The sequence below is a fragment of the Aythya marila genome (genome assembly GCF_965140915.1).
Source record: "Aythya marila genome assembly, chromosome: 4".
Taxonomy (NCBI): Eukaryota; Metazoa; Chordata; class Aves; order Anseriformes; family Anatidae; genus Aythya; species Aythya marila.
Window position 1 is genome coordinate 9,621,883 of NC_139045.1, and position 25,368 is coordinate 9,647,250.

Below are 25,368 nucleotides of genomic sequence, written 5' to 3' on the forward strand. Positions count from 1 at the left end.
CGTTTTTTTTCTTTTTTCAAGGATCTCTCTCTTATCTCCCCCATTTGCAAGACAACTCTTACAAAGATCATTTTGTTTTCTTGAAAGTTTTTTTTAGTAACTTTTGCTATTTTGTGGTAAAACACACAATAACATTTATTATTTGTTTTTATGCATATCGAAGAAATCATATTCTTCTCTAAAGAAATATAAACAGATCTTGTATTTATTAGTGGGGTGGTTTCAAAACACAGACTGGTTGAAAGAAAAAAAACATGTACCAATTACTCCTTAAGAAGGCCTACACAGTTATTGACTTAAAATTCAAAGCACTAATAATTAAACCAAGACAGCCTGCCGTAACGCACTTCAAATTTCTTATTAGAACACTGCCCGTATTAGGTCTGACGTCCTGCAGTTAACTGAAATGCATGAAAGGTGAAGGCAACAAACAAACCATGGGAAACATTTGAAAGTAACATCCCAGTGACAGCAGATAATCTACTTACCAAGAGCTATTGCTTTCTCTTCTGTTGTGGATTGTGGTTTAGCCTTCTGATGCTTTACCTTTTGTTAATAAAAACACAGCAGCTCGCTCCATTAAAAAAATGGCTGCGCTGCTTAGCTAGCAAAACCATGCTAGAGACAAAGCTGAAGCAGATTAAAAAAAGAACAAAACACGGACAATGACTGTTCCTTGTCTAAAACTGAAAATATCCATGCTGGCATCTTCATCATGGAGCTACCCTTGAAGCTGCTGCTGCTGCTGTTAGAGTAGCTGCAGTAAAAGTTCTGCCACATTCTCGTCTTCTGCATGGGTTTTCAGCTCAAACAGCTCAGAACAGGCTAGCAAACACCTCCTTCCTAAATGAAAGCTCTAATTTCTTCTTCTGCAGTGAAATCAACCAAGTTTCTACGCTAAAAAGTGAGTGACAGTAATGTCAGCCAATCAGCTTGAGTTTTTCAGCAAAATCACCCCTTAATTCATTCAAAATTAGGTCATATGACACTGTTTGAAATGCTATTGGCTTACAATGAATGTAGTATTTTAGCCTAATCAGGCTAAGGCCACCCATCTATGCCTCTCTAGACCGAAGACACCTTGACTCTAGGCACACTGGGGATATTAAAACAAGAATGCAGACTTACCAGAGCTTCCCAACTATTAAAGGGCCGGAGCGCTATTATCTTCTGAACCTTTTTCTGAGAGCACTGGGGAATCAGCGTGAGTTCACTGGGGGAAGCATCTTGCAGGAAGCTAAGGATTTTAGCTTTGTAACCATCCTCCATCACTTCGTCACCACTGCTGTAGTCCTGGTCAAGGGAGCTACCACCTTCTTCGGAACCTGACTCGTCCTCCGAGTCTTCCATCTCTCTTTTAGTGCTCCAAACACTTTTGCTTTTTTTCCTAAAGCCGTTCTGCTCCCTCCCAGAAGATTTCCGCTTCAACTTCTGTTTATTCTCATCACTTCTGCTGCTTGCAGAGACTTTGGTCCAGTCCGAAACTTCACTTTTGGAAGGAAATTCCACGCCTACAGGTGTGGTGTAGAGAAGGCAACAAGTCAACACATACTGGTTAAGGGCAAATTAAAAACTACTGCTCTTCCAAAATGAAGTCACATATGTAATATTAAAATTGTGTTTTATATCAACACAGCGCCTCAACAGCAGGCGTTACCAAGAAGGGAAAAAAGCGCAGCAAATGCCATTCAAGTCTGTTTAAAACATGTAAATAGTATTAACTAGGAGTAGGTGAACAACACTAATTTGTATATTGCTCAAATAGCACAGCATTTTGAGCAACTATCCTAGAACACAGAAGAGCAACACAACATTGTACGTGTGAGCTGCAGAAGCTTTGAGGTAAGAGCAACCTCTTATAGCTTAAGAGTTGTGATAATACTACTGGGATGAGATACCAGTCCCACTCTTTCCAACTGCCAAAAATGAATTCTGTTGATTCCAGTAAATAAACCAATTTTCACCCTCCACCCCTCCAAATTATACATTCTTCTGTTTTAAGGCATCTCAGTGAAGCATTAAATGCAGGGTAAAAAACAAACAAACAAACAAACAAAAAACAAACATGCACCTGCTAAAGAAACTGGAAGAACTAGGTATTTCATACCACAAAAACACTACTGCCTTGAAGTAAGACGGAGACTATTTAACAGCATGTGGGCAACTCATTTTCAGGAAGGATTTTTTCCCCCCCCAGCATCTCACTTGCAATGCTTTTTCTTCTGCCCAACCCCAGCTTGCTAGTGAGCAACTCCAATCCCAGGATCTATTGTTTCTCCTTCTGGTTATCGAGAAGGTAAGGAACCAACCTTAGGCATATGGATAATTGGATTCCTTTCAAGTAGAGAGAACTAAGAATAGTATCCTATCCCCAAGAGCACTGAAAACAGCTGATATAGCAAAACAGACACATTTCTGACAGCTGTGTAACACTCTGAAAAGTCATCAACTCATTAAACAGTATTTAAGTTCTAATGCGCAGATTTACCTGGGGTCACAGTTTTTGAGTTCTTGTTCCCTACTACAACAAATGTAGTGATATTTACATGTTGGTTGCATAGTTTAATGCCTGTTTTTAGTATTCTTCTATACTAAAAAGTATTTCAAAAATATAAATAAGCTTATGTTACATGTCACCTATGCAGATATTGGCAGTTACTGAATTACAAATTACTCAAGTTATAAAAAAAAAAAAAAAAACTTATTTTTAAGGAAGTGGAAGGGGAACAAGTGTCAGCTTTGACACATTTCAGAATATATTTTATGATAAAAGTAATTACAATTCCTTATGTAAACCTATATTAGAAAGGCAAAAATAATTCTCTCTTATAAAGAATGATAAATCATGATACTGAAAAGTAAAGGAAAAATCCAGTTTCATTCTTTTACCTCTATCTTCCCTTCCTCAATACTATTTTCAAGTACCAGTTAAAGTTTCTAGATGTAGTGCTGTCACGACTGTCATTGCTGGACATTAGAAAAGATTTATACTATAAGCCTGTTTGTTTTGTCTTGGGATAAAACCGATTATAAATCTGTCTTTACCTTCACTGTCTTCCGCAAATACTCTCAGAGCTTCCTGTGCTTCGTGAAACACCCAGTTATGTTCCTGAAGTACATCTCTCAGCTCCTAGTAAGTGATGAGAAATTTTGTTTTGTAGTTAAGATAAGCAAAAACTAGAATTCTCTATATATTAACACTGAGATATGAACACTTAATTTTAATCCCATAAGGCAAATACTCTTCCGCTACCCCCTTAAATCAGAGGACTCAAAATTAAGGAAATCACAAGTAGAAAAACCTTCAGTTCATCTTTAGCACAGACCTGCACCCCACTTTTCAAAAGGGTGGGAACACATAAACAAGCTTTGCTTCCAACAATTTAAAAGTACAGTATTAAAAGGCCCTGATCAGTTGCTGAGTATCTGCAGGTACTAAACTACTGCAACACACACATTACCTTATCTTCTGTGGGGGGTGAGGGCCAGAGGGAGGGCGATTTTCCCCATATAAGAGGCCGGGCTTGCCATCTGGACAGGAAGTTCTGTATAGTCATTGACTAATTCTAGCTGCTCTCAGTCAACAGCAAATTGCATTCCAAGGGAAGGAGCAGTGAAGGCCTTCCTTGAAACCTTCTGAGAGCACTGCTGGTATAAGGACTGCTTCATTTGGACTACTGACAGCTACGATTTTCTTAAGAAATCAAAATCTGATTTGTTATCAGGAGACATGAGCTCACCTCCTTATCCAATCCGGGGAATGTATTTTGCAGCTTCTTTACAAGCATCTCTCGCTTCTCCCATTGTCTTTGAGATTCTGACCCATCCAGCTATGTTTAAAAAAAATAATCCGTTTTAGACTTAATGCAATTTACAGAGAAATCAAACCTAATCAATACTGCTTACCTTAAAAAGTCACTCCAAATGACAAAAGCACTTAAGACAAATCTGAAGTTGCAGAAGTGATTCCTCATACACAATCAATACTCAAAATACAGCTAAAACTTTCAAGAGTGTAGAAAGTCTTCCGTCATGAAAGACTGGCATTCTTTATTTGATTAGCATATACAGTGCAAAGTTACATACCAAAGCATAATTAATTTAAAATTATCTAGTTCTTATTTCTTTAAAATAAAAACTATAGTTAGTAGTGTTTCTGCATATTTCAGGCAGTAGGGTTAACATTCAGGAGGTTAAGGAGATTAACATGTGTGTAGTATTTAACTCGCCAGAGCCTATAAACATGTCAATTGGCGTGTTTATATGAAGATTTATATGTTTCAAAAAGAAACAAAAACACAACAGAACCAATACTGTGTCAAAGCACCATAAAGTCACATCAAAACTTGGCAAAAAGTTTTCGTCAACATGAGCTCCACTAACAGCTACTCTAAGTTGGGAAAGAGGGAGGTTTCTTATGAACGAGTGCCAAAACTTCTACATGCCACAAGCTGTTTTGTTACATACTCAAAAAAAATAAATAATTAAGCAAGTTCCTTCCCAGGAACTGAATGCAAAGTGGTTACATGTCTACTTATCTACAGCAAAGATAGCAACATACTTATTTACTTAGCTAAACAAAACAAACTAAATCACCCAGAAGTACTTCCAGGTAACAGAGGTCATGGTTCCTTCCCTCAGTGAGTCCACAGCACCATTAGGAAAAGAGCTGTGGTAAATACAAGAGCCAGTAAAGGGATGTAGCGTGCTCTAGCTTTTGGAGCCAGTTATCCCAGAGAGAAAATTTCTCAGCATGAGCTAAAAAAACTGCAAGCATTCCCATTACTAATCTCAAGTACAAATTTTAAAAATCCTCATTTCAGAGGATTTTTTTTCCCCACTCCTCAGTCTTTTAACTGTAACAGAACTGTTAAGTATAGAAATCAAACCGCTGCCTAAAACCAGGTCCAGTGAAGCTTGTTTGCTACACCAGCTGGGTAATAGTTCAGTATCTGTGCACGAAGGTCAAAGTAATCATTGCATTTAACCTATCTGATTCATTGCTTTCCAAGATTTCCCTATGCCATAGTTCTTTTCCAACCTAAACGATTCTCTGATTCTATCACTACTATAGCAAAGGATAAGAGTAACAAAAGATGTTGAACTTTACGTATTTGAGGAAAAATAAGGAATGACCCGATGAGGCAAGTTGCCTCATAGCTGATAACTCCCGTTAACATTCACAGCAGCTGAACTGTACCCAGTTCCTCACATACTGCTGCTACCTGTCATCAATTTCTACCCTGAGAGCAGTAACTAGGCTAATTAGGACACAAATCTATAAACATTGAAGAGCAAAACAGGTAGCTTCACTTAGCATTGCCAAAAAGAATAAAGCAGAAAAACTCAGAGGGCAAGATTTGAATTTGATGGGATTTTCTGATAAAAAACACAAAGTTCATGACACTACTGTCGCTGATCAAGTCAGACACTTCCACTTACTTCATAGCACTTTGACAGAAAACCCAATACTTACACGATTAGCTTTTGGCTTTTTTGCAGATTGCTCACTGTTGTCACGGTTTGTGGGAGAATCTTCTAATTTCCTTTTGCGAAAGGTAGCTTTAAAAAGGAAGCAGAAAAGAACTGGAAATTACTTTCATTAAGTTTACCTCAATACAGTGGGATGATTCAAACCAGAGCTATAGGAACTACTTGTTAACTGCACAAGATGTTGAATGGTCTTCTGTAGTAGTTTCTTACTACAGTCCACAGGTGCGCAGTAACTCCAAGCACAGCCGCTGCTTGAAAATATGTTTCTTTACCTTATTTACCTCCTCAAGTTTTATTTAGTACTCTGGCAACTAAGTAATTATGTCTCATAGGAAACAGCTTTATTTTTTTAAACTGCCCCATATTTTTACATACGAGTAAAGTTGTATCTTTCTTTTAACAGTAGTAGTTTTCCAAAAGAAAGATTTTATTTAAGCTGAGTGCTTTTGGAAATCTGGTGCCTAACCAAGGCTAAAACCAAGCTGTGAGTTATGAAACGCACTCCACTGCCAATCTGGTAGTGCTGGTGATTGATTTCTGGCTCAGGTGCCCACTAGAGGTTACTATCAAACAGTTTTCAACATTAAATCAAAACGCTTCTAAGAGAACTATGTGTATCAAGTCAGAGATAACCAAATATCAGTGATACCTGAATTATTTATGAACAGTTTACATGAGCCAGAATTTTGAGTATCTTTGGGCCCAGGTGATAAACAGAGATTACCATCTGAGCATTAAGACCTGCCTAGTCAGGTGCATTTTCACTGCCACGATGCACACCTCACGTTGCTTGAAGCAGCAACTCTTAACAAGACGTTACTCTTACTCTTTTTACTATAGTTCAAATTATTTAAAGTTTCCCAATCTTTCTGGAAGCCTGCTGGCAGAGCTTTCATGTCTGTCACAAGCATCTGCAGCCAACCTCTCATCCCAGACTGCCAAAGGATAGTCAGCAAACAAGCAGAGCTCAGCTGATCACACACAAAAAACACGCTTACTTTCAAATCCAAAGGACCATATGGACAACCAAAATAGCTTTAATTGTGAAGAATTAAGCCTTCACATCTTTGCACAGAAACACATTTTTGTATGAAAATACTTCCAAATACATTTTCCACTAGACTAATTCACTCTGGTATCAAAAATGGAAGTGGCACATAGATTAAAAAAATAACACTTCCCAAAGGCAGAGATAAGCATCAGCAATAACTAGCTCTTCATTCAAGTTCCAGATATCTACCAGAAAAGTCTGGTAAGATTTTTTGGAGCATATTCATTTCTACATACCCATATAAAACACACAGAAGCAGCGCACCTCAAAGAATCCAGAGAATATGTCGACAGGGGGGACGCAGCTCTCCTTCAGCATTCAGAGAACAACGCACTTGACTTTTCTGCCCAAGAATCTCATTAAACAATATAGGCAGGAAAAAAAAACACAACATACTACTAGCTTAAGACTGAAAAAATGTGTTTAGCCTTGATACCAAGGCTAAGGGCAGTCAGGCTGCTGTTGGGTAAAGCACTAGAAGAGTTAAGGAGTTAAGAACTTAAGATTGCTTAAGATCAACTAGAACTGCATTCAGGATTGTTAATTCTGAACGTGAACAGGGACCCTGCAAACCTCTCTGCCACACAGGCTTCACAGAGTATTTCCAAGATTAACCCCCTTTCTTTGAAGTCATGGGCTGAATGAATGTTGGTCTTTGGAGGAAAATCAAAGAAATAAATACAACTGGTCAAGAGCAATTTGAGTGACAATTAAGCTGCAGTGGAGAATCTGGATAACCATGATCTCAGGAACCTACCAATATAAAATTACTTATAAATCAGTCTGTGATCATCTGAAACTAAACGCATCTACAACTGAAAAACAACTTCCTAAAGGCATTCACTTTGCAAGGTATACCTGATTTTTGCTTCCTGGGCCAAGGCAACACTGCTGAGGGAATGAAGAAGCTGTATGATTGCTAGTTAGGATTCATCCTTGGAGTGTAGGCAGGGTACATGGGACCCTCCAGAGAAAACCTTACTCTGTATTTTCTTTTTAATCAACAAGCACTGAGAAAAGCAACTCAAGGGTTTCAAATTTTAGAGGCACTTGTAATTATTTCCACTGTTATTTGTTGTTACCACTACAAAAAGCAAAACACCGTATGACAGTGACTTTCTTACACTATTATGAAAGAGACAGTCATTTCTGTCTGTTCAAAATGCAGTAACAGAGAACTTCACTTGAGGCGTTAGCTCAGAAGAACCCACACCGATTTCATAGTTTTCAAGACGTATAGAAAGCAACAATGGAAACGAATCACAAGAAGAAGGTATTGCTGTAACTTCACATCTTTCATTCGTGCACACTTTTTTCCCGTGTGTCACATCTGATCTTTGTACCTGTAAGTTATCTGCAATGATTCTTATTTGAGTTATAGAAACAACAATTCAAACTATACAAATACAAGTTTTGTCACTATTAAGGAAAGGACCAAACTAAGAATGCTTTGTCAGGCCACTTTTTTTTTTTTTTTTTTTAAGCCAAATTATACTTCATAATACTTTATCTTGTCCCTCACTTCTCACCCAGTCAACACCTCGTAACAAGTAAAGCATGTCAAAAATTGACATGAAGAAGCAGATGTTCAATGATGTTTCCACTTTTTAAAAAAATGTGTCCAAAAATGAGATGATTTATACCATCAGGCATGCTCATTCTTAGCTAAATATTTTATATAACAGATATGATTGAAGAGAATTCTGCTGCCAAGATTCTTCTGTGGGCTTCTATCGAAAGCATATGAAACAGCACCCTTAGATCAACACAAAAATGGCCAAAAGGCAGAGTATAAATACCAGAAATCAGCATTTTAGTTGAAACATTGAATTGCACCAAAATTTAGAGATGTCTATTAGCGTGAAGTGATTTAATATTAATCAAAACCCTTGAATAGTAATCATCATCTTCCAGGAAGGGTTTTTCCAGGAGCAGCACTCAGACGTAGCATGTCCCTTGAGAATGTGTTGGCTTCTCCCCACCTATCTATAGAATCATGCACACAGCGATAACCTCAAAATACTCGACAGTCAGAAAGCATGGTCTGGTTAGATTAAAAGGTTGAAAATCCTGTGTTAAAGGGTTTTTGTTTTTGTTTTTTTTTAAGTGAGCTTTTCATTAACTATTAAAAATCTTGGAAGTTGTAATGTTTTTCCTCTTCTGACTTTTGTATACAAGTACAACAGGGAGAACTGAATTATCTCAAGATCATCTTCTACATTAGATACAGAATAGAACTATATTCTCCCTCAGCACATGAGCTTCCTACAGATAGTTTCCAAATCCATGGAAATCCAAAATCAAAATTGACCTGTACGAAAAGACACATGAACCACTTAAATAAAATAATCAAGAGTGATTATAAACAGCTTTCTCCATCCTATCCAAACCATGAAGATCTTTCAAGAAAGTCACAGACAACTACACTGTAAACAGACTGAGACTGATAAAACAGCTTTTTAAGACATAATATTCATAATGACCTTTCATTCTTCTCCCACCACAAGCACATGACAAATCAGTCAAAAAGATTAACAGAATACAGAGGTTTAAACCCTTAACTTAGGTGATGTCAAGAGCAAAACCCAAAGCCTGAGGATGATGACCTTTTTTACATGCTTATCACGTTCTACACACTCCCACATCTTGGGATTCTTTGGTAACATCACGTAACATCATGAGACTGCAGGAATTCAGATGCAGAAAAAGAAAACCTTAAACAAGCTCTGTGGACTCAAAGCATGTTTTGGTGGATGTTTTGCTACAGAACCACGAGGAATTACCTGCATTAGTGTTTAAGCATACCAGTTCTTACTAGGAACTACAAGTCTACAGACTTGTCAACCTGAAGAGAAAATCATGACAGGGCTTGACACAAGAAAGTTCTAGTTAGAAATGGCTACAATTCTTTTTTATCACCAGTTTTCTCACCCACAACGTTTAGTACTACTATCTTTAACCTATTGCTATTTACCTCAACTTCCAAGCAACACAGGAACCATTAACAACAAAAGTTGCTTACTTAAAAGACCCCACATATAAAGCCATCCTGAACTACACAGAATATATTTCCCTTTATTTTTTCTATTTCTCAATTTTGGAATGCATCCTCTTCTCATCTTTCCCCTTGCAAAGTCTGCAGCTTCAAACATACCTTCATCATTGAACTTCAAACCAGCAGCTATCGCTTCATCCATTGTGCACGTCGATTCTATCAACTGAAAAAACAAACAGAAAACAGCTAAGTGGCAAGATTTAATCCAGATGAAAAGAGGACGACGATAAATAAGCAGGATTGAAATACACTTTGGAAAACAAAAAACAAACAAACAAAAAAAAAAAAAAAAAAACACACACAAAAAAAAAAAAAAACAAAGCCCTAACACCCAAAAGTCGTTTATTGTAAATTCCAAATCCAAAACCAAAATTGACAGGTACTAAATCATCATTTAGACTGATTACAATCACATCAGCTGTGATTTGGCAACACTTTGTATTAAAGCTGTTTTCAAGCACGTTTTTAAATTTAATTTATTTTGCTTTCTTTTCCACCTCCTATGTCACAAACATATGATGAAGTTTAAGTAAACTTTTTTTTTTAAATCTCCAAAAACATTTAATGTTACTATCACAAAGCCAGATGACCCAAAAACCTAACATCCTAACTCATGGATTTTTTTTTTCATATACTGCTATGTCACACTGGTTGATTTCCTGGAATCAAATTTAAACCATGCCTCCAACAGATTATCTTTCTTGCAACCTTAGATTCTTTTCTCCATCTACCTGCAATCTCAGCATAGATCATTCTTACAAATTAACTGAATATTGAGACTTATAAAGTGAGTACTGCTTTTTCCAAGCATGGTAACTTCAACAGAAGCAAAGAGCCTAAAGATTACAAACAAAACAACACACATAAAATGAGGAGATCTGATTCCCAAGCATCTGTTCCCATTTCTAAACACTGCCTTACAATTTTACTATAAATATATTTTCCTTTTGAAAGGAGCATAGGAGCTTATAGCTTACTATTTTACTACTATTATAGCTTACTATTTTTTTTCCTAACATTCACTGGTCATGTAGAGGTTATCAGGACAAGCTGTTCCAGATCCTTTGTAAAGGAACAATACATTTACCTATTATTCCCGCATCTTCCCTCAAGAATGTTCTGGATATGTAACCATAGAAAAAATGCTTGCACAGCCCTTACATACTACAAAATTCTGTTGATACAGGATCTCTCATGCTCTCCTGAGAACAGAAACCATCAGCACTACGTACCACTAAGCATTTACAAACACCACTGAAGTCACTCCTCATTGAACCCACAAAACAGCAAACACACACACTATACAAGCAGCGTTTTTAGTTAGTTTCTAGGCTACTATGAACCGTTCTCTCTTTGGTTTAAGTACATTCTGTGCGGTAATTGAAACTTCATGTGCTCTGGGCATTTACAGCATAATTCATACTATACCCTCCAGGACAAAAATAAAATAAAAGATTGCTATTTACAACCGCATAATCACTCAGCAAAGATACCAGTTGAATTTCTGCATTTCTTTAAAGACTCTTTGGCAACTTAATAGATTAAATGCATTTATCTTCAAAAACTAAAGCTACTGAAAAATTAGTTACATATCAGCACTAAGAGGTAAACCTAATGAAGATGTATTTTACTGTAATAAGTTACCATAATGTTATAGTACGTTTGTGCTGTGCATTGGAGAATGGCCAAGAGTATCTTAGGTTTATGCAGAGGCATAATTTTAAGAAATTGGAGTAATTTCAAGCCTACTCTTTTTGCCTCACTGGAAGTAGTAAGGGCTTTAAGCATTAAATCTGATGAAAGCAAAGGAGAAGTGTTTCATGCAGCGTAGCTAACAACAACGATTTCGCTCATTTTGCATTAACCAGTTAACTGCACTCCAGCAACAGCTATCACTAGTTATGAACCAAGGTAGCTCTAAGTAAGGTTAAAAGTCAGGACAACACAAAGTAATAGAAAAATGTACTATACCCTAGAATTCACTGCTGAAGAGACCTGATTCTTTTATTTATATATATATATATACACACACACACAGTTTAAAAAAACAAAACAAAACACAAACTTGCATGATTGTACTTCCCCTGCAAGAAGTAATACTTTGATATCACCTTTTGCTAGGAAGACTTGGGGCTCTTCCCTCTTGTAATGCCAAAAGCATAAGAATACAAGAATACTGCCTACAAAATAGTCATCAAAATAAATGAAGAGAATAGAGCATTATTACTTCTAATAAATCCTGGTCACTTCTCTGGGGGAAGAGTTCCTTCATTGTTTCCAGCTTTGCACTTTTGATGTCTTCCTCCACACCATTCTTCATGTCTGGCAGCTTTTCTCTACCATTGACATAAGCCAACTGAGTCAGGTCATCCTTAGGCTGCTCATCATCCTTAGACTGTTCAGAGCTATGACATATGAGGGACAGATAAAGAATTCAGTTTGATTTTTGCTTCCTACATTTTACTCCGCAAGATCATCATTGTAAACCCAAACCAATAGGACTCCACGAGTAGAAATTTATATGGTTAAATGTTAGCTTTTTAAAAGAAACTAGTATTTTTTAAATAAGTTGCTGCATATTATTTAAGCACATGAAACATGTATTACAGAAAGAAAAATACAGTAGTAGAACTGTCGCCCTCCACCTTTCGCATGAGACACTGTTTGAAAAAAACTTCATGTATCACCGAAGTAAGGAACAGTCGAAATCCAGTTTCCTTCCTTACAAGACATATTTACATGTGTTCAGTAAAATTGAACCAAGTTGTACCCAAAGTGCTATCTCCTACTCTGGGAAATATAAAGCATTTATGGTTTAGTATACATTTCTGCTTACAGTAAACACATTTCAACTTGGCAAAGGGAAGAAGGAACAGACAGAAAATCCTATGACTTACCTTTGTACTGGGGTATAAGAGGTTACTTACACCTCAATTTAACAAAACTGGATCGATTTAACAAAAACATCAATACATTTCATTATTTCAGCTAACTGAATTACGTCAGACTATCTCAGTTTGTTTCAAATGGTCTAGTGTTTATCTGCCCAACAGACACACAGATCTAAGTTCTTTATTAAAAAGAAATAAATAAATTTCAGGTTTCCTGTCCTAATTCTCAGCTCAAAAAAATAAAATGCGAAGATCCTTAAGTAGTATCTTAAATGTCTTAGAATCCAAATTCCTCTTCCAACCACCAACCGATCTAGTCATAGGCTTCAGAAGGTCAACTAGCATCCCCTTAAAAAGTCGTAACAAAGTGGCACGTTAAAATTTATTAGCGTATTTCAAACCTTTCTGCCTTGTTAAGGAAAAAAATTTCTTCATAAATTGTATATAAAGAGGACGTCAACTGAAACTGATATAGTAATACTGCAATTACCTTATCCTTTCCTATCAGGGATTAACATCTCAACACTTGTCAACAAAGCCAGAGTTGCATACATCATGTCTTCTCTGCAATCACGTTCCCAGCAAGCATCAAGAAACACTCGTGTAACCACTAAAACGGTATGACTCTGACCCACAAAGTCTATTGTGTTAGATGTCCGTTTTTCCAACAAAGCCTAGATAGCAACTCACCCAGGGAAGCTTACCTCACTTAAGCCTAGGAAAGCTGTACTTTCTGCTGTAGAACATCTTTTATCCAGGATAACTGAGGCTAGGATACCCAGACATAAAGGAAGAAATTCACAAAATCCCCAACCTCTAGGTAAAACATGTACCAAGAAGCACAGTATAAAGACACCTGGTCAGCTAATTCTTTGCAGAACCAAGCTCAATTCAGCACATGCCAGAACTAATAAGTCTGGCCAGACCCAAGCTAACTCCTGCCACACTCCTCATTCCAGTTTGAGCTCACACAGAATGCCACTTATGAGGGAGTTTAGTGGATTTGGTGTACATCAATTAGCACCTGGGCCAATGAGCCATGACAAAGAGTTGAGCAGGGGGGTGCCTAGTGCAGCAGAGATTAGTGGCTACAGAGGAATAACGAAGAGTACAAGAGGATATGGCTCACAGTAGACACAGATGAATCCTACTGGGAGCTGCTTTGGTATCTGCCTGTCTCTCCCCCAGTAATCAGATTACAGTGGGGAAATAGCAACCTGTGGCTCTACAAGTTGGATCCTGCATGGCTTCTCAGCTTCTGCTCCGTACTGCACGGAACTGACTGTACTGCTTCCAAATCTGGTTGATCCCAGAAGCAGCATAACTCTGTTTACATAGCACTGCACACAAGCCAATATGGTGCATGCAAACACCGTGCTGCCCCTGTATCCTTGCACAATCTACAACTTAAACCATTTGCTCATAGATAGATAATGAGCTCCCTCTACAAACTACTGAAGTTCTTTTTTTTTTTTTTTTTTCCTTACCTAGTATCTGCTTTAGGTTGAGACTGCAGGAAAATGCATAAAAAAAAAACAACAATTTCAGATAAAAGCAGAAGGGAAAAGCACTTTTTCATGTCTGCTGATAAGCTCCAGTAACTCCATGCTCTGCATAGGGACTGAAAATTGGGCCAAAGAGCCACTGCATTCTCCTTTAAAGTTAACAAATTTTATTTCAAGCAGATTATCAACATATGCAGGTGAAACCATCCTTTTTTGCTTGGCAGAAATACAGTTAAGGGGCACAGACAACCAGCACATTCTGGTCACACAGATGTATAACTAGCAGATAATAAATAGGATGGGTTTCTTCAAACCATTCCAGCTGGTCGTGTAAGATACGTGCACACAGCTTGTCTCTCCTGCACTCTCAATGCTCCTTTTTTAGCACCCACAGAAGTGACATGGGCACACTATTCTCTTCCCTCCTAACTCATCAAAAAATATGTTTTTAAACCACTAACAAAATTTTCACTACGTATAATAAAACACATCATGTACCTAATACATAATAATTTAGCTCAAAAAAATCTTACACTACACACAGAAGCAGTGCTTGCCTTCTTGTCCCTCTATATTAAAAAAAAAAAAAAAAAAAAAAAACGGGCTTAGACAAACTCCAATATGTTTTAAAACTTAAAGCTAGTATTTTAAAATTAAGCTTTAAAGTGCCATGAAAATAATTTCAGAGGGACAAATATGCTAACTTAATATAACCACCACAGATGTCATCCAATATCATGGAATTCCTCCCTCTTAAGCCATGTTCTCAAAGAAGCCACTTCAGAGCTCTATTTTTTTTTTTCCCCTGAAAATCAAGTAGAGTTTAGTTAGGGGTGGATAAATTGCAAGATGTAAAATCAGAACCCAGTATCTGATTTTTAATCCAGCATTACAATTTAAAACATCACATCAGCTTGCATAAACATCACATAAAACCAGGTTAAAGCTTACATTACAGTCACATCTTTCCTTGAAACCCTTTTTAACTTTGCAGCATGGAAATTTCTTGGTTCTTCATCTTCACTGTCTGAAGACACATCTAGGAATTGTACTCCTCTTCGACGCTTGAAATAAGACAGCTTCGTTGTCCTCTCATCTTCAGGAGTTTCTGGGACACTGGAGTACCCTGTACAAGCCATTTCAATAGGAGAAAAGATGGGAGAAAATGACTTAGGACTTCAAATATTTATTCATACTTATAGCATCAGACAGCTATGACTTCATCATACAGTGCAACCACTTAAACAGAACTCATATCCCTACGCACGGAAAATTCCTGTAAGCTGTAACTTACCTGGCAAAATTACCTCAGTGATCTTATTTCACACAAACAGAAACCTGTATATTATAAACCACAAAGTTTAAGAGCACTAGTAATTATTTAAATGCATGTTTATCTTGGGAGAAATAAACAAATCAGCAGAGTCCTCTGAGCTACTTCCAGGCTAATCAGGACACGGACAGACACACAGCAGTGTATCTGATGGCTGGTTTATAATCTGCTTGTCACAGCCTTTCAGGAAGGGTGCATCACTGTTACACAGCAGGAGATTAGAAAGCTACTCTGAGGGTCTTAACAGGTACAGATGCAAATCCTATAGATACGATCTACATCCCCATTCTTTTCTGCATTGTGCTCTAGACAATTCTTATGTAGGTAACTTAAAACACAGGAGGACACTTGGTGTATTTTCAAGGTAAACAGAATCCGTCTCCACATGTACATCCTCTAATTGCATCTCACAAACCATGTCTTACTTGCCATGAAACTTGTAGAACTGAGCCACTGCGCCTGCATTAATTCATACTGAATCTTCACTTCTGAACATACTCAGAAGACAACCATGAGCATAAGCAGCCAACCCATCCATGCAATTCCTGAACTAGTAACGAATACAGCATGGTAAAATCCCTGTCAGCTACACCTGAGGCCAGTTCCATGCATGTACCTAGATGGGGAAAACATGACCACACAGGGAAATGACACAGCATGTGATATACAAAATGGGTCTTGAAACTAAAGCAGAGAGAGGATCAGAACACTGTAAACCAAAACAAAAAAGCCTGCGCTTTATTAGACTTTGCTCTGTCGCCCTCTTTCAGCACTGTACCAAAGGCACAGTGTGCTCTAGCCTCACATACTGCATATTTCAAAGCGGTTCTTGTGGTTATAACTGTAAAATTCAGATGCTCCCATATGAACTTGGGCAAGTTAAAACATATGGTTCAATCCAGCACCTACCAAGGCTGGAGCTGTTCTGCCACCTTTAAAAAAAAAAACAAAAAACACACACACTAGGAAAAGACAAATTCGTAGTTGACTCGTGTGGACCTGAACACATAGCCCCTATCTTTTCATCTTTAAACGTGCACTACACATAACTAACTATTTGGTAACAACTGACAACTCGTAAGTGTGCCGTTTCGTGTCAGCAATTGAAGAAAAGCATTCAAGGCATTTTGCAGAAGCAATGAGCCCAGAATCTCAGCCTGACCCGATGCACTACTCCCACACACTATCTGTGCTTCATTCCTTTCTACTACTTCACTATTTTTATAGCCAGTGATGAAAAGAGCTACTAAACAACGCATGGTTACCATGCCAAGTGATGCTGTTTAAGACCAGACAAATTATGAGCCCTGGAGGCACATGACTGAAGAGAGGAGGAAGAATGCACGGAGTGGAGAATGTGACAGCTTCAGAGAGCATCTGCTGTACAAAAGTAATCTTGTAGAAAATAAATTTAAAATAACCCACTGTGGCAGATAGAAACACAGGAGCACAACGATAAGCAATTAGCTGACACTAAACTGCTAGTCGATACAGGCTTTGAAAGGCCAAAGGTACCAAATAAACTAAAAAATACGGTACTCAGTGTTATGTAGTGCACGGCTGAGAGGGGAAAAAAGAACTTGAAAATGGAGACTATTAACAGCAATTAAATACATAAGAGTGATCTTAACTCAAACTTCTTTACCATCCATAAATAACTCAAACAAAGTAATTGTTACAGTCAATCTTCAGATGATCTTAGCTATGCATAGGTAAGATCTTATAGAAGTAACACACATCTGACCATATGTTAGTCCACCAGGATGAAATACAGGAGTAGGAAGAAGGAAGAGCACATCAGTTTCAATTCTGAACTTTTCAAACTTTTGAAATTTCAATTCACATCAAATTTCAAAAAAAAATCAGTTTCAATTCTCAGCTAAAAACCTCTGTGATCTGACACTCCCATATTTCAGACTGACCACGTGTAACAGGGAAGGTTTTGTCTCTCTCATGCCCACAAGGGAACTGCTTCCCAAGCGACAGGCAAGTTTGCTTCCTACCTGCTGCTGTTACCCAGCCTACGTTCATTGCAGAACCACAGGCATTACTCAGAGATGAGCACTGCTGAAGCAGGACTAAAAATGTAATGCCCAGCTTGTTGAACACACCAAGGCAAGATTTCATGCTTGCCACCATTCAAGGGTCAGGTAGCTTTCATTTTCAGTAACTGCTACAGCTGGAAACCTCGAGATCGACTTCCCTAAGGAATAGCAGACACCATAATGAGTCTGAGAGGGGCCAGCTGAGAGTGTGTCACCCTTCTTACTGACAACAGCTCCCATATGCAAAAACAGAGCTCTCCCTTATCTCCAGCTGAATAAAACTGCATCCTAAACACAAAACCTGGTGGCCCACACCAGTGCCCTCATGTGTCGGGTCGCCCTCACCTGGAGCTGCCTCGTGCACATGCAGGGGGTGACTTAGAGCCTCTGGTCCTTGCCTGACTCCCCAGAGCACCTCACCTCCTTGCGGGTCCAGCCCGGTACCAGCTGGCAGTCACTGACCCAGTGGGACAGCCACTGGAGATGCTGGGACAGGCTGCGCTGTTTATGCTCCCCTACCTGCCTCTGTGCTCCCTCAGGGGTGTAGAGATGAGGTGTTTTTACTCAATGTACAGCAAAACAAACTCCATCTCTGCAGCTGGCACTGAACAACTGGGAGCTCCCTGCTGTTAACAGCTTCCGATTTACGTTGTAAGAGGACAAAACTCCAAAAACTGACAGAGTATAGCTGTATTTTCCTATAAATGACAGACAAAAATATACGTCGAATTGGGAGGCAGATGGGTGAAGAAGCTCTCCAGGCTCATTTCCTACTCCAAAGGAACTCAGAGTAAGAAGGACTCTGAAAGCTACAATAAATTCATCTGATAATCAAATGCAGAAGTGAGCTACATGTTGTCAAATTCCTTCTTTATGAAAAAAAGACCTTTTTCTATCAATGTCAAGTGTGGCACAAAATTACAGCAACGATTTTTAGCGGGGCCAAGTGTCCCACTTAGCGAAGCAATGGTGTTATCTTGAGAAGCCGACGCTGCAGCTTACTGTTTGTTCCAAAACGGGACGGGCCCTCCTGCAGTCAAGACCAACACCCTAGCAGCAGAGTTCTTCAGCTGCACTTTTTCCTACCTGTCCACATTTGGAAGGAGACATGCTGTCTCTCACAAGGCTGTTTTCATTATGTAAAACCTATATGTATGTAGATATCTTAAGAAGAAGGCAGGAGAAGAGACATTAGGGTAAGTATCAAACACTTCCATCGAATTTAAATATAAAGATGTGGGCAAACTTGTTCCAGCAACCTCTCCCTAGCTGGTTTAAAAAGCAGTTCTAGTTTAGCAGACTAAAACACAACATTTGTCAACGTTACAAAGATGGGCTAGCCAAGCGAGGGTTATTGCAATAGCACAGAATTATGAGGAGTAAAATTGAAGTAACGTAACATCTCTACACCATCTCTACTGAATTAACACCAACAATCAAGTCAGCTTCCATGATCTTTGCCTTGTCAGTTAGACTATATTCCAAACACACTCTTCCTGCAATAGCAGGTCATGCAGGCAGGCACCCATTACAGCTTTGCTAAGCATCTGTGTTGGATATAAAGAGAAACCAACAAGCTTACAAAAACAACGCAGCCTTCTAAATGATTTTGTTCTTTAGAATAGGCCTTGGAAGAAGTTTAGATTTAAATGAAAAGTGTATTTACTTCTCCACTTGGTGCCTTCTCATTTTATTTTTACTTTAAATAGCAATCGCTGTTCCTGACAGCTCCTAACTCCTCTACTTATGAAATGCTGAGTTACTAGGAAAAAGCATTCTCCCTCTCAAAAAAAAAAGCACTATTTCCTTCCTCTGCTTCCTCCGCCTATTCCATTGAACTCAATCCCTTGAGAGGACAGATTGAGGGGAAAAAATTAAGTCACATATGTAAGAAGAGGAGTCCTTCCTGTGTATTTAGAGCAAATAATAACCTTGTACAGTAGTATTAGTTTTTAAAAAAAAAAAAAAAAAAAAAAAAAGAAAAGAAAAACCCAACAACTAATTTTTGCTCTCACAAAAAGAGACTCCATGAGAATAACTGGATCCAACTGTGCACAAGTATATGGTGACAGTTTTGAGCCAGGGACGACGGTATTCAAATGAAACTCTAACATCAGAGCAAATGCTGTGTTTAGCATGGTCAGTAAACACGCAGCTACTCTACTGAGCTTCACTTTATAACCTGACTCTTTTTGTTTTTAAACAACATACTTTCTACAGTCTTTCAGAAGACATATACCTAGTGTGGAGACACGTTACATAGCCCTATAATTCTAATTGCAACCTACAATACAAACCACACAGCACGATCAAAGCAGCCTGGCCCTTTCTTTCCTGAATCAAAATAAAATTGAAGTAATACTTGGAAGCTAACTTTGTTTACTACCACTGCACAAAGTAACAGAAGGTAATTTCTACCCAGTTTCAGAAAGCAGTATAAAATGCACATTGCTATAGTCTACAAATTCACCAATATTCCTGTTTCAAATAAAGTCTTCTTCATTTGCTACAATAACCCTAAATATCAATCAATAATAGACTAAGATGCTTCATAAAGATACCATTTAAAAACGTTTAGTTCAACCTATCTTCCCAGGAATGCTCAGAAGAGGTACTGAAGTCATTACTTTTTTTCCAGAAATAAGTAAGTAGCATGATATCCTATGAACTGTGGCAGAAGCAAAATACATGGCTTCCTCTGGTCATAAAAAAAAAAAAAAGGGACAACAGATAAGAATAAAAAAAGCATGCAGCCCCAGTGCAAGTGAGTGACATGACACTGCACACTGATACCTGACAGTTCAATCATTTGGGTTAGATACTTGAACTGCACAGAAAGGACATCAACAAAAAATAATTAGCCACCAGTAACAGCAATGGTTTAATTTCATCTACAACTTTTATTTCCATCTACTATTCACAGTTTGCAAGCATGATTTTTGAATACAAAAATCTAAACTGAATACAAACATCATGAATTTTGAATCTTGAAATTTTGAATTTTGAAATTTTGAATACAAAAATCATGCTTGCAAATCTTATTTTGAAATTCCTGATTATAATTCTTTTAATTCATACACTTCCACCACAGCTCTGCTCCATTTCTACAGCTGGAATCATCTCATTATATTTGTACACCAGGCTACTTACAATTAAAATGACAGTTTCACCACATAATAATAAAACTTAATGTGTGAATTATTTACTAGGTAACGTTGATCCCTACAGAAAATTGCAATGCACTACCCTGATGCATTTCCACAGCTTTTTAGGACGGTATCTTTCAGATATGACCTGGTAACTATCCCTCAGTAGCTGATGGTCCTACCCTTCAGTGAAGTGATGTTCACAATTAATCACCTGTAGCTCAGCTGCAAAGTCACTGCAAGCCTGCATCACTTGCAAAATACGTAAGCGTATAAAGACAACCCATTGTTATGGCCATCATACTGCAAAATACTTACTTACTTGTAGAAGCGTAAGGTATGTACGTTCAACACAAAGCAACAGGAAGCTTTACATACCTAGGGTGCAGAACGACCTAGCAGTACTAGCTTGTTCTGGGAAAAATAAGAAAATACCTGAAAAGATAGTGGCATTTCATGGCACAAGACACGATCTAACTTTTTTTTCCTAAAAAGAATGGAATTACTATTTTTGTCTCTCTTTGTTCGAAGCACATTTTGGAATATTCAACAAATTGGAAATCCAAAGAAATCCCTAGTAAAGGATGCTGAACTGTTCACCTCTAAAGGAAAGCATCTGATTTTAAAATTCTTTTACATACACAATATGACTGCGTGATACCAACTTAAGTGGGACAAAAAACATCACCTGTTATTTAATCAATTGTTTTGGTTTGTACACGTGAACTAAGGAGCACTCTCCCCTTTATCTCAGCTCTATGCATCAGTATTTTTAAAATCTACTGCGTTTGTCTTCTGAAGAAATACAGGTAAATGTTGTCCTCACATGATTTACTGAGCACTTCCAGAAGGTTATTTTTAGCTAACTTGATGTAAACAGCTTCTTGTACAAAACTGCTCAATACTTTTGCTTATGCAGTTAGCAGTAGAGAGCACACTGTGCCCTAAGCAGGTCACCTCTGCTCCTTTTGCATGATAATACAGAAGGACAACAACTGCCCATTTTATTTGACCCAAAGGAAGAAAAATTCTGTCTTCCTGATGATGATTAGGAAGCAAAGAGGACATGCAACTGCTAAACCAATCTAGTTTATTCTTCCACATTTAAGTATCTCATATCCTACAGACAAAATTTGAGTTGTTTATTTCCACTTAACTTCTGCAGGCTTAGAAAATATTACATAGTTTTTAAAATAGTTGATTAATTCATTTAAATGGGTTACATGAAAATGATGCGACTTTTTTCACATATTCACGCAAAACCACTCCAAATCCTTTAAACGCTCAATACTTGTGAAAAATGAAGCACTACGTAAATGCTAAGTACTGGTGATTACATCTCAACTTTAAGCATTAACTGGAACCCCTGTTCTACACCAGCATGTGTTCACGGTACCTTGCCCTGCACTTCTACTGAACTCTGATTTACTGCTGGTTACAATTGCCTCCCACATGTTTTCTCACTATTACTTAGCCTTCTACAACAGTTCCTCTTTTAGGCTGCCTTTTATTATACTCCTACCAAAAACAAACAAACAAAAAAAAAGATGCCTTTCTATAGCAGGTATTCCTTCCCTCTTAGACCATTCATCCATCCTCTGTCCTACCTTTGTAGGATATAAGGCCCACACTTTAAAAAACACAAGCTCCAAACTTCGTTGGTCTTGGTAGTACATGCATCCACTGGCAAAGCTGAGCCTTTCATTAGGGTAGATTAAATGAAAACATTTACAAAGACAAGCCACAAAACAAGCAGCACCATTTGTTAGTCTGCATCCATGCCTACCACCCAAGAAGAGTACTGGCAATCAGTACCTCCTACGCTGCAGAAAAGTGACTTACCACAGCCAGGAAGCCTACTTCTGTCCCAAAGCACACTTCCTCTGAGTGCCAGCTTTTCTAGCAATCCTCAACACATGCAGACACAGCAGCTGCAGGCTGCTCGCTTCCTGTGGTACCACAGAACCATTATGGTTGGAGAAGACCTCCAATATCATCTGGTCCAATCATTGCCCTGCCACCAAATCACTCTCTCTGCTTTTGGACAGGCTGTTTAACTGCAAACTGGCAACTACGAAGCCAAGATTCTTGTTGTTTTATTTTTAAACATGAAACGTTTATTGATATTTAATACCACAAGCAAGACAGCACTCTAGTCAACTGAAAACACTCAGCCTGCACAACACCAGAATTCATGGAGTAATCAGTCTACTGTAGTATTGTCTGGCTCACCTGTGAAAGAAAGAGGAACTTCTCCTTCACATGAAAGGTTCTCTTATCATATAGATAAGCGACTACAATAACTAGCCTTCAAAATTGTTAAACAACACCAACGGATGTTGTTACTCCACTACTACCTAAATGTGTAATCAGTTTGCCTGATCTCTTCAAGGACACTTGCATCTTGACACTTGTAACCAAAGTTGGACAGAATAAGAATGTCCAAAACGTATGGAGTGAAGAACAAAAATTACTTGTTTCTGATCCATTCTCACACCTTCAACAACAGAAAAGCTGCCAGCGTAACAAGGAAAAAAAATAATCACAAGCGAGTGTGACTGTGCAGCTGACAGCCATTACAGCAGCATACCAGCATTGGCTGATGAATCCGAACACAACCAGCATATTGTGAACGCATCAGCCAAGCAGCACAGATGCCTCCATGAGCAAGCTTTTTCACATTTCCACGAAAACCACGAGCTATCGCCAGCAAAGGGGCCTGCTGCTGAGCTGCTAGAACTGGTCCTCACGGGCTGGCTGTGAAAGGCTTCTCGGCTCTTTGCAGACCCAGGCCCAAGCAAAAGAGACAGAAACAAGTGCTGAAAAGAGCGAAGACAAGCGCTTATCTGCGGTGCTGTGCGTTGTGTTAGCTTAGTGAAAACGCTGAATATGTCTAGTATTGAGCTCACTGGAGAACAGAAAGGTTTTGTCCTCTCTGAAAACCTTAATATATTAGTGTGGAAAAGGAATAGTATGGGAAACAGCGTGTAAATGAGGAAGCTGAAGGTATTTTCAGACAGCGAGCTGCGCTTAAGGGGAAGAGCCGTTCCACCCCCGGTTACCAGGTTACCGAGCGGCCCCTACACGACAAACTGACCCCTTGACACCTCCTGATGTGCAAACCGCTGCCAGACCTCCACACCGTGGTAAAAAACACCCCCCACAGCCCCGCAGCGGGACAGCGGCCGCGCTCTGCCCACACTCACCCGCTCCCTGCGCCCCGCCCGAGGCCGGGGAGCCGGGCCCGGCGCCGCCGCCATCCTCTCCTGCGCCCCGCTCCTCGCCATCCCCGGCCCCAGCCTGGGGGGCTGCCTGCCCCCGAGCCCCCTGCGGCCCGGCCTCCTGCCCCGCGCCGCCTCGCCGCCTCTCGAAGCGGAACCGGTCGAGGTTGAAGAGGCTCATGCCGGGAGCGCGGCGCCCTCCGCCCGCCTCACGGGCACCTGCCGCGCATCTGGCGCGAGCCCCGCCGGAACCAGCCGAACAGAGCCGAAGCCCAGCCGAAAACAGCCGAAGACGGAGCCGAAAACAGCCGAAGACGGAGCCGAAGCCCGGGTGGCGGGACCCCGGCTCGCCCCGATGGCGGCTGCCCCCGCTGCCCCGCTGAGCCGGCGCTCCGCTATGACGTCACAGAGCCCCTCCCGCCCGCCCGCTTTGGCTTCGCGCGGTTTTGCCGCGGCGGCCGTTGGTCGCCGGGGAGATGGCGGCGGCCTGAAGGGAGGGGAAGGGAGGAAGGGGGTGAGGGTCGGGGGGGGTCCTCAGGCCGTGTGGTGGGGCCTGGGGGCGCAGGGAGCTCGGTGTGGGCTGGGGAAGGGCTGTGGAGGTCGCTGAGGCCATAGCAGTGCGCCCACACGCGTTAAAAGGCTGGGAGGTGCCAGAGCTTAAAGAGGTACCCGAGCTCAGAAGGCTCAGGGGTACCAGGGGTACCTGTGGAATAACGCGCTGCAAGGCAGGGCAGGAGTAAATAAATGTTATCTCGGGCAGCCGGGTGCTGCTGCTGTTAAAAACCTTCTGGAGAAGTTGTGCTACCAAATAAAGAAACACGAACCACTTCCCTATCCATCCCGCCAGGTCCAGCACTGTGCTCACACTTTGCTCCTTCGCCTTTACCATCACCCACTTTGCTCCTTCACTATTACCATTACACACCACTTATTTAAGTTACCAGCAGCTCAGATGCCCGACGTGGGGTCACGGCTGTGCCATGTGGGGATGGTTATCTGCCCCTGCCAGCGCTGCGTGGGGCAGGGCTCGACGTGCTGCTGTCTGCCAAACGCGCAGCAGCCTGAAAATGGGAGCGTTTCCAAGTGTTTCCAGAGATGGCACCTACGCACACATTAGGTCTACCTGGAAATTTCCTTCTGTCAATGTTATTTTCTGTCATCGGTATTCATCAGTAGTCTTGGCTGCTTCATACTGAATCGTTATTGTCATTATAATGAAGTCTGCTCCCCTCGAAGGGACTCTCTCAAATAAGTAGTCAATGCTCGCTTTGCCCCTATGACCTTAACAACATATTACAGCGCTCAACAAACACACGTACACCCAGCACGAGCAGATAATCTGACTCATTTGTACCCAATTGCAGTTCTTTTGCCCTTTCCATCAGGAAAATGGCAAGGAGAAGTGGTACGGACTTCAAAATGCTTCTCCCTGTCACATATCTAAGTAACAAACCCATCAGCGGTGTCTTTCAGTACTGTCTTATTCCACAGTGTTGTTGTGGAAGTTTGTCTTTTTCATCTATTCTAGAGCAAGAATAGAAAAGTGACCACTGAACAGGTAAATAAGTAACATAATTAAGCTCTGAGGAGCAAACTTATTTGGAGGAACCATTTTCCAATCCAGGCTC

The 25,368-nt window shown here is 39.8% G+C and overlaps 1 protein-coding gene across 1 annotated transcript in view; it reads right to left on the bottom strand.

Moving 5' to 3' along the window:
- Nucleotides 1-24,100, bottom strand: part of SMARCAD1 (SNF2 related chromatin remodeling ATPase with DExD box 1) — a 43,742-nt gene extending 19,642 nt beyond the window's left edge. The window contains exons 1-8 of the mRNA XM_082759941.1: nucleotides 23,726-24,100; nucleotides 14,947-15,121; nucleotides 11,827-12,004; nucleotides 9,699-9,762; nucleotides 5,477-5,562; nucleotides 3,741-3,830; nucleotides 3,046-3,130; nucleotides 1,129-1,511 (exon numbers count right to left, since the gene is read on the bottom strand). Coding sequence (XP_082616067.1) covers nucleotides 1,129-1,511; nucleotides 3,046-3,130; nucleotides 3,741-3,830; nucleotides 5,477-5,562; nucleotides 9,699-9,762; nucleotides 11,827-12,004; nucleotides 14,947-15,121; nucleotides 23,726-23,921 — 1,257 coding nt within the window. The 5' untranslated portion in view covers nucleotides 23,922-24,100. The remainder of the gene's footprint in view (nucleotides 1-1,128; nucleotides 1,512-3,045; nucleotides 3,131-3,740; nucleotides 3,831-5,476; nucleotides 5,563-9,698; nucleotides 9,763-11,826; nucleotides 12,005-14,946; nucleotides 15,122-23,725) is intronic.
- Nucleotides 24,101-25,368: the final 1,268 nt, after the last annotated feature.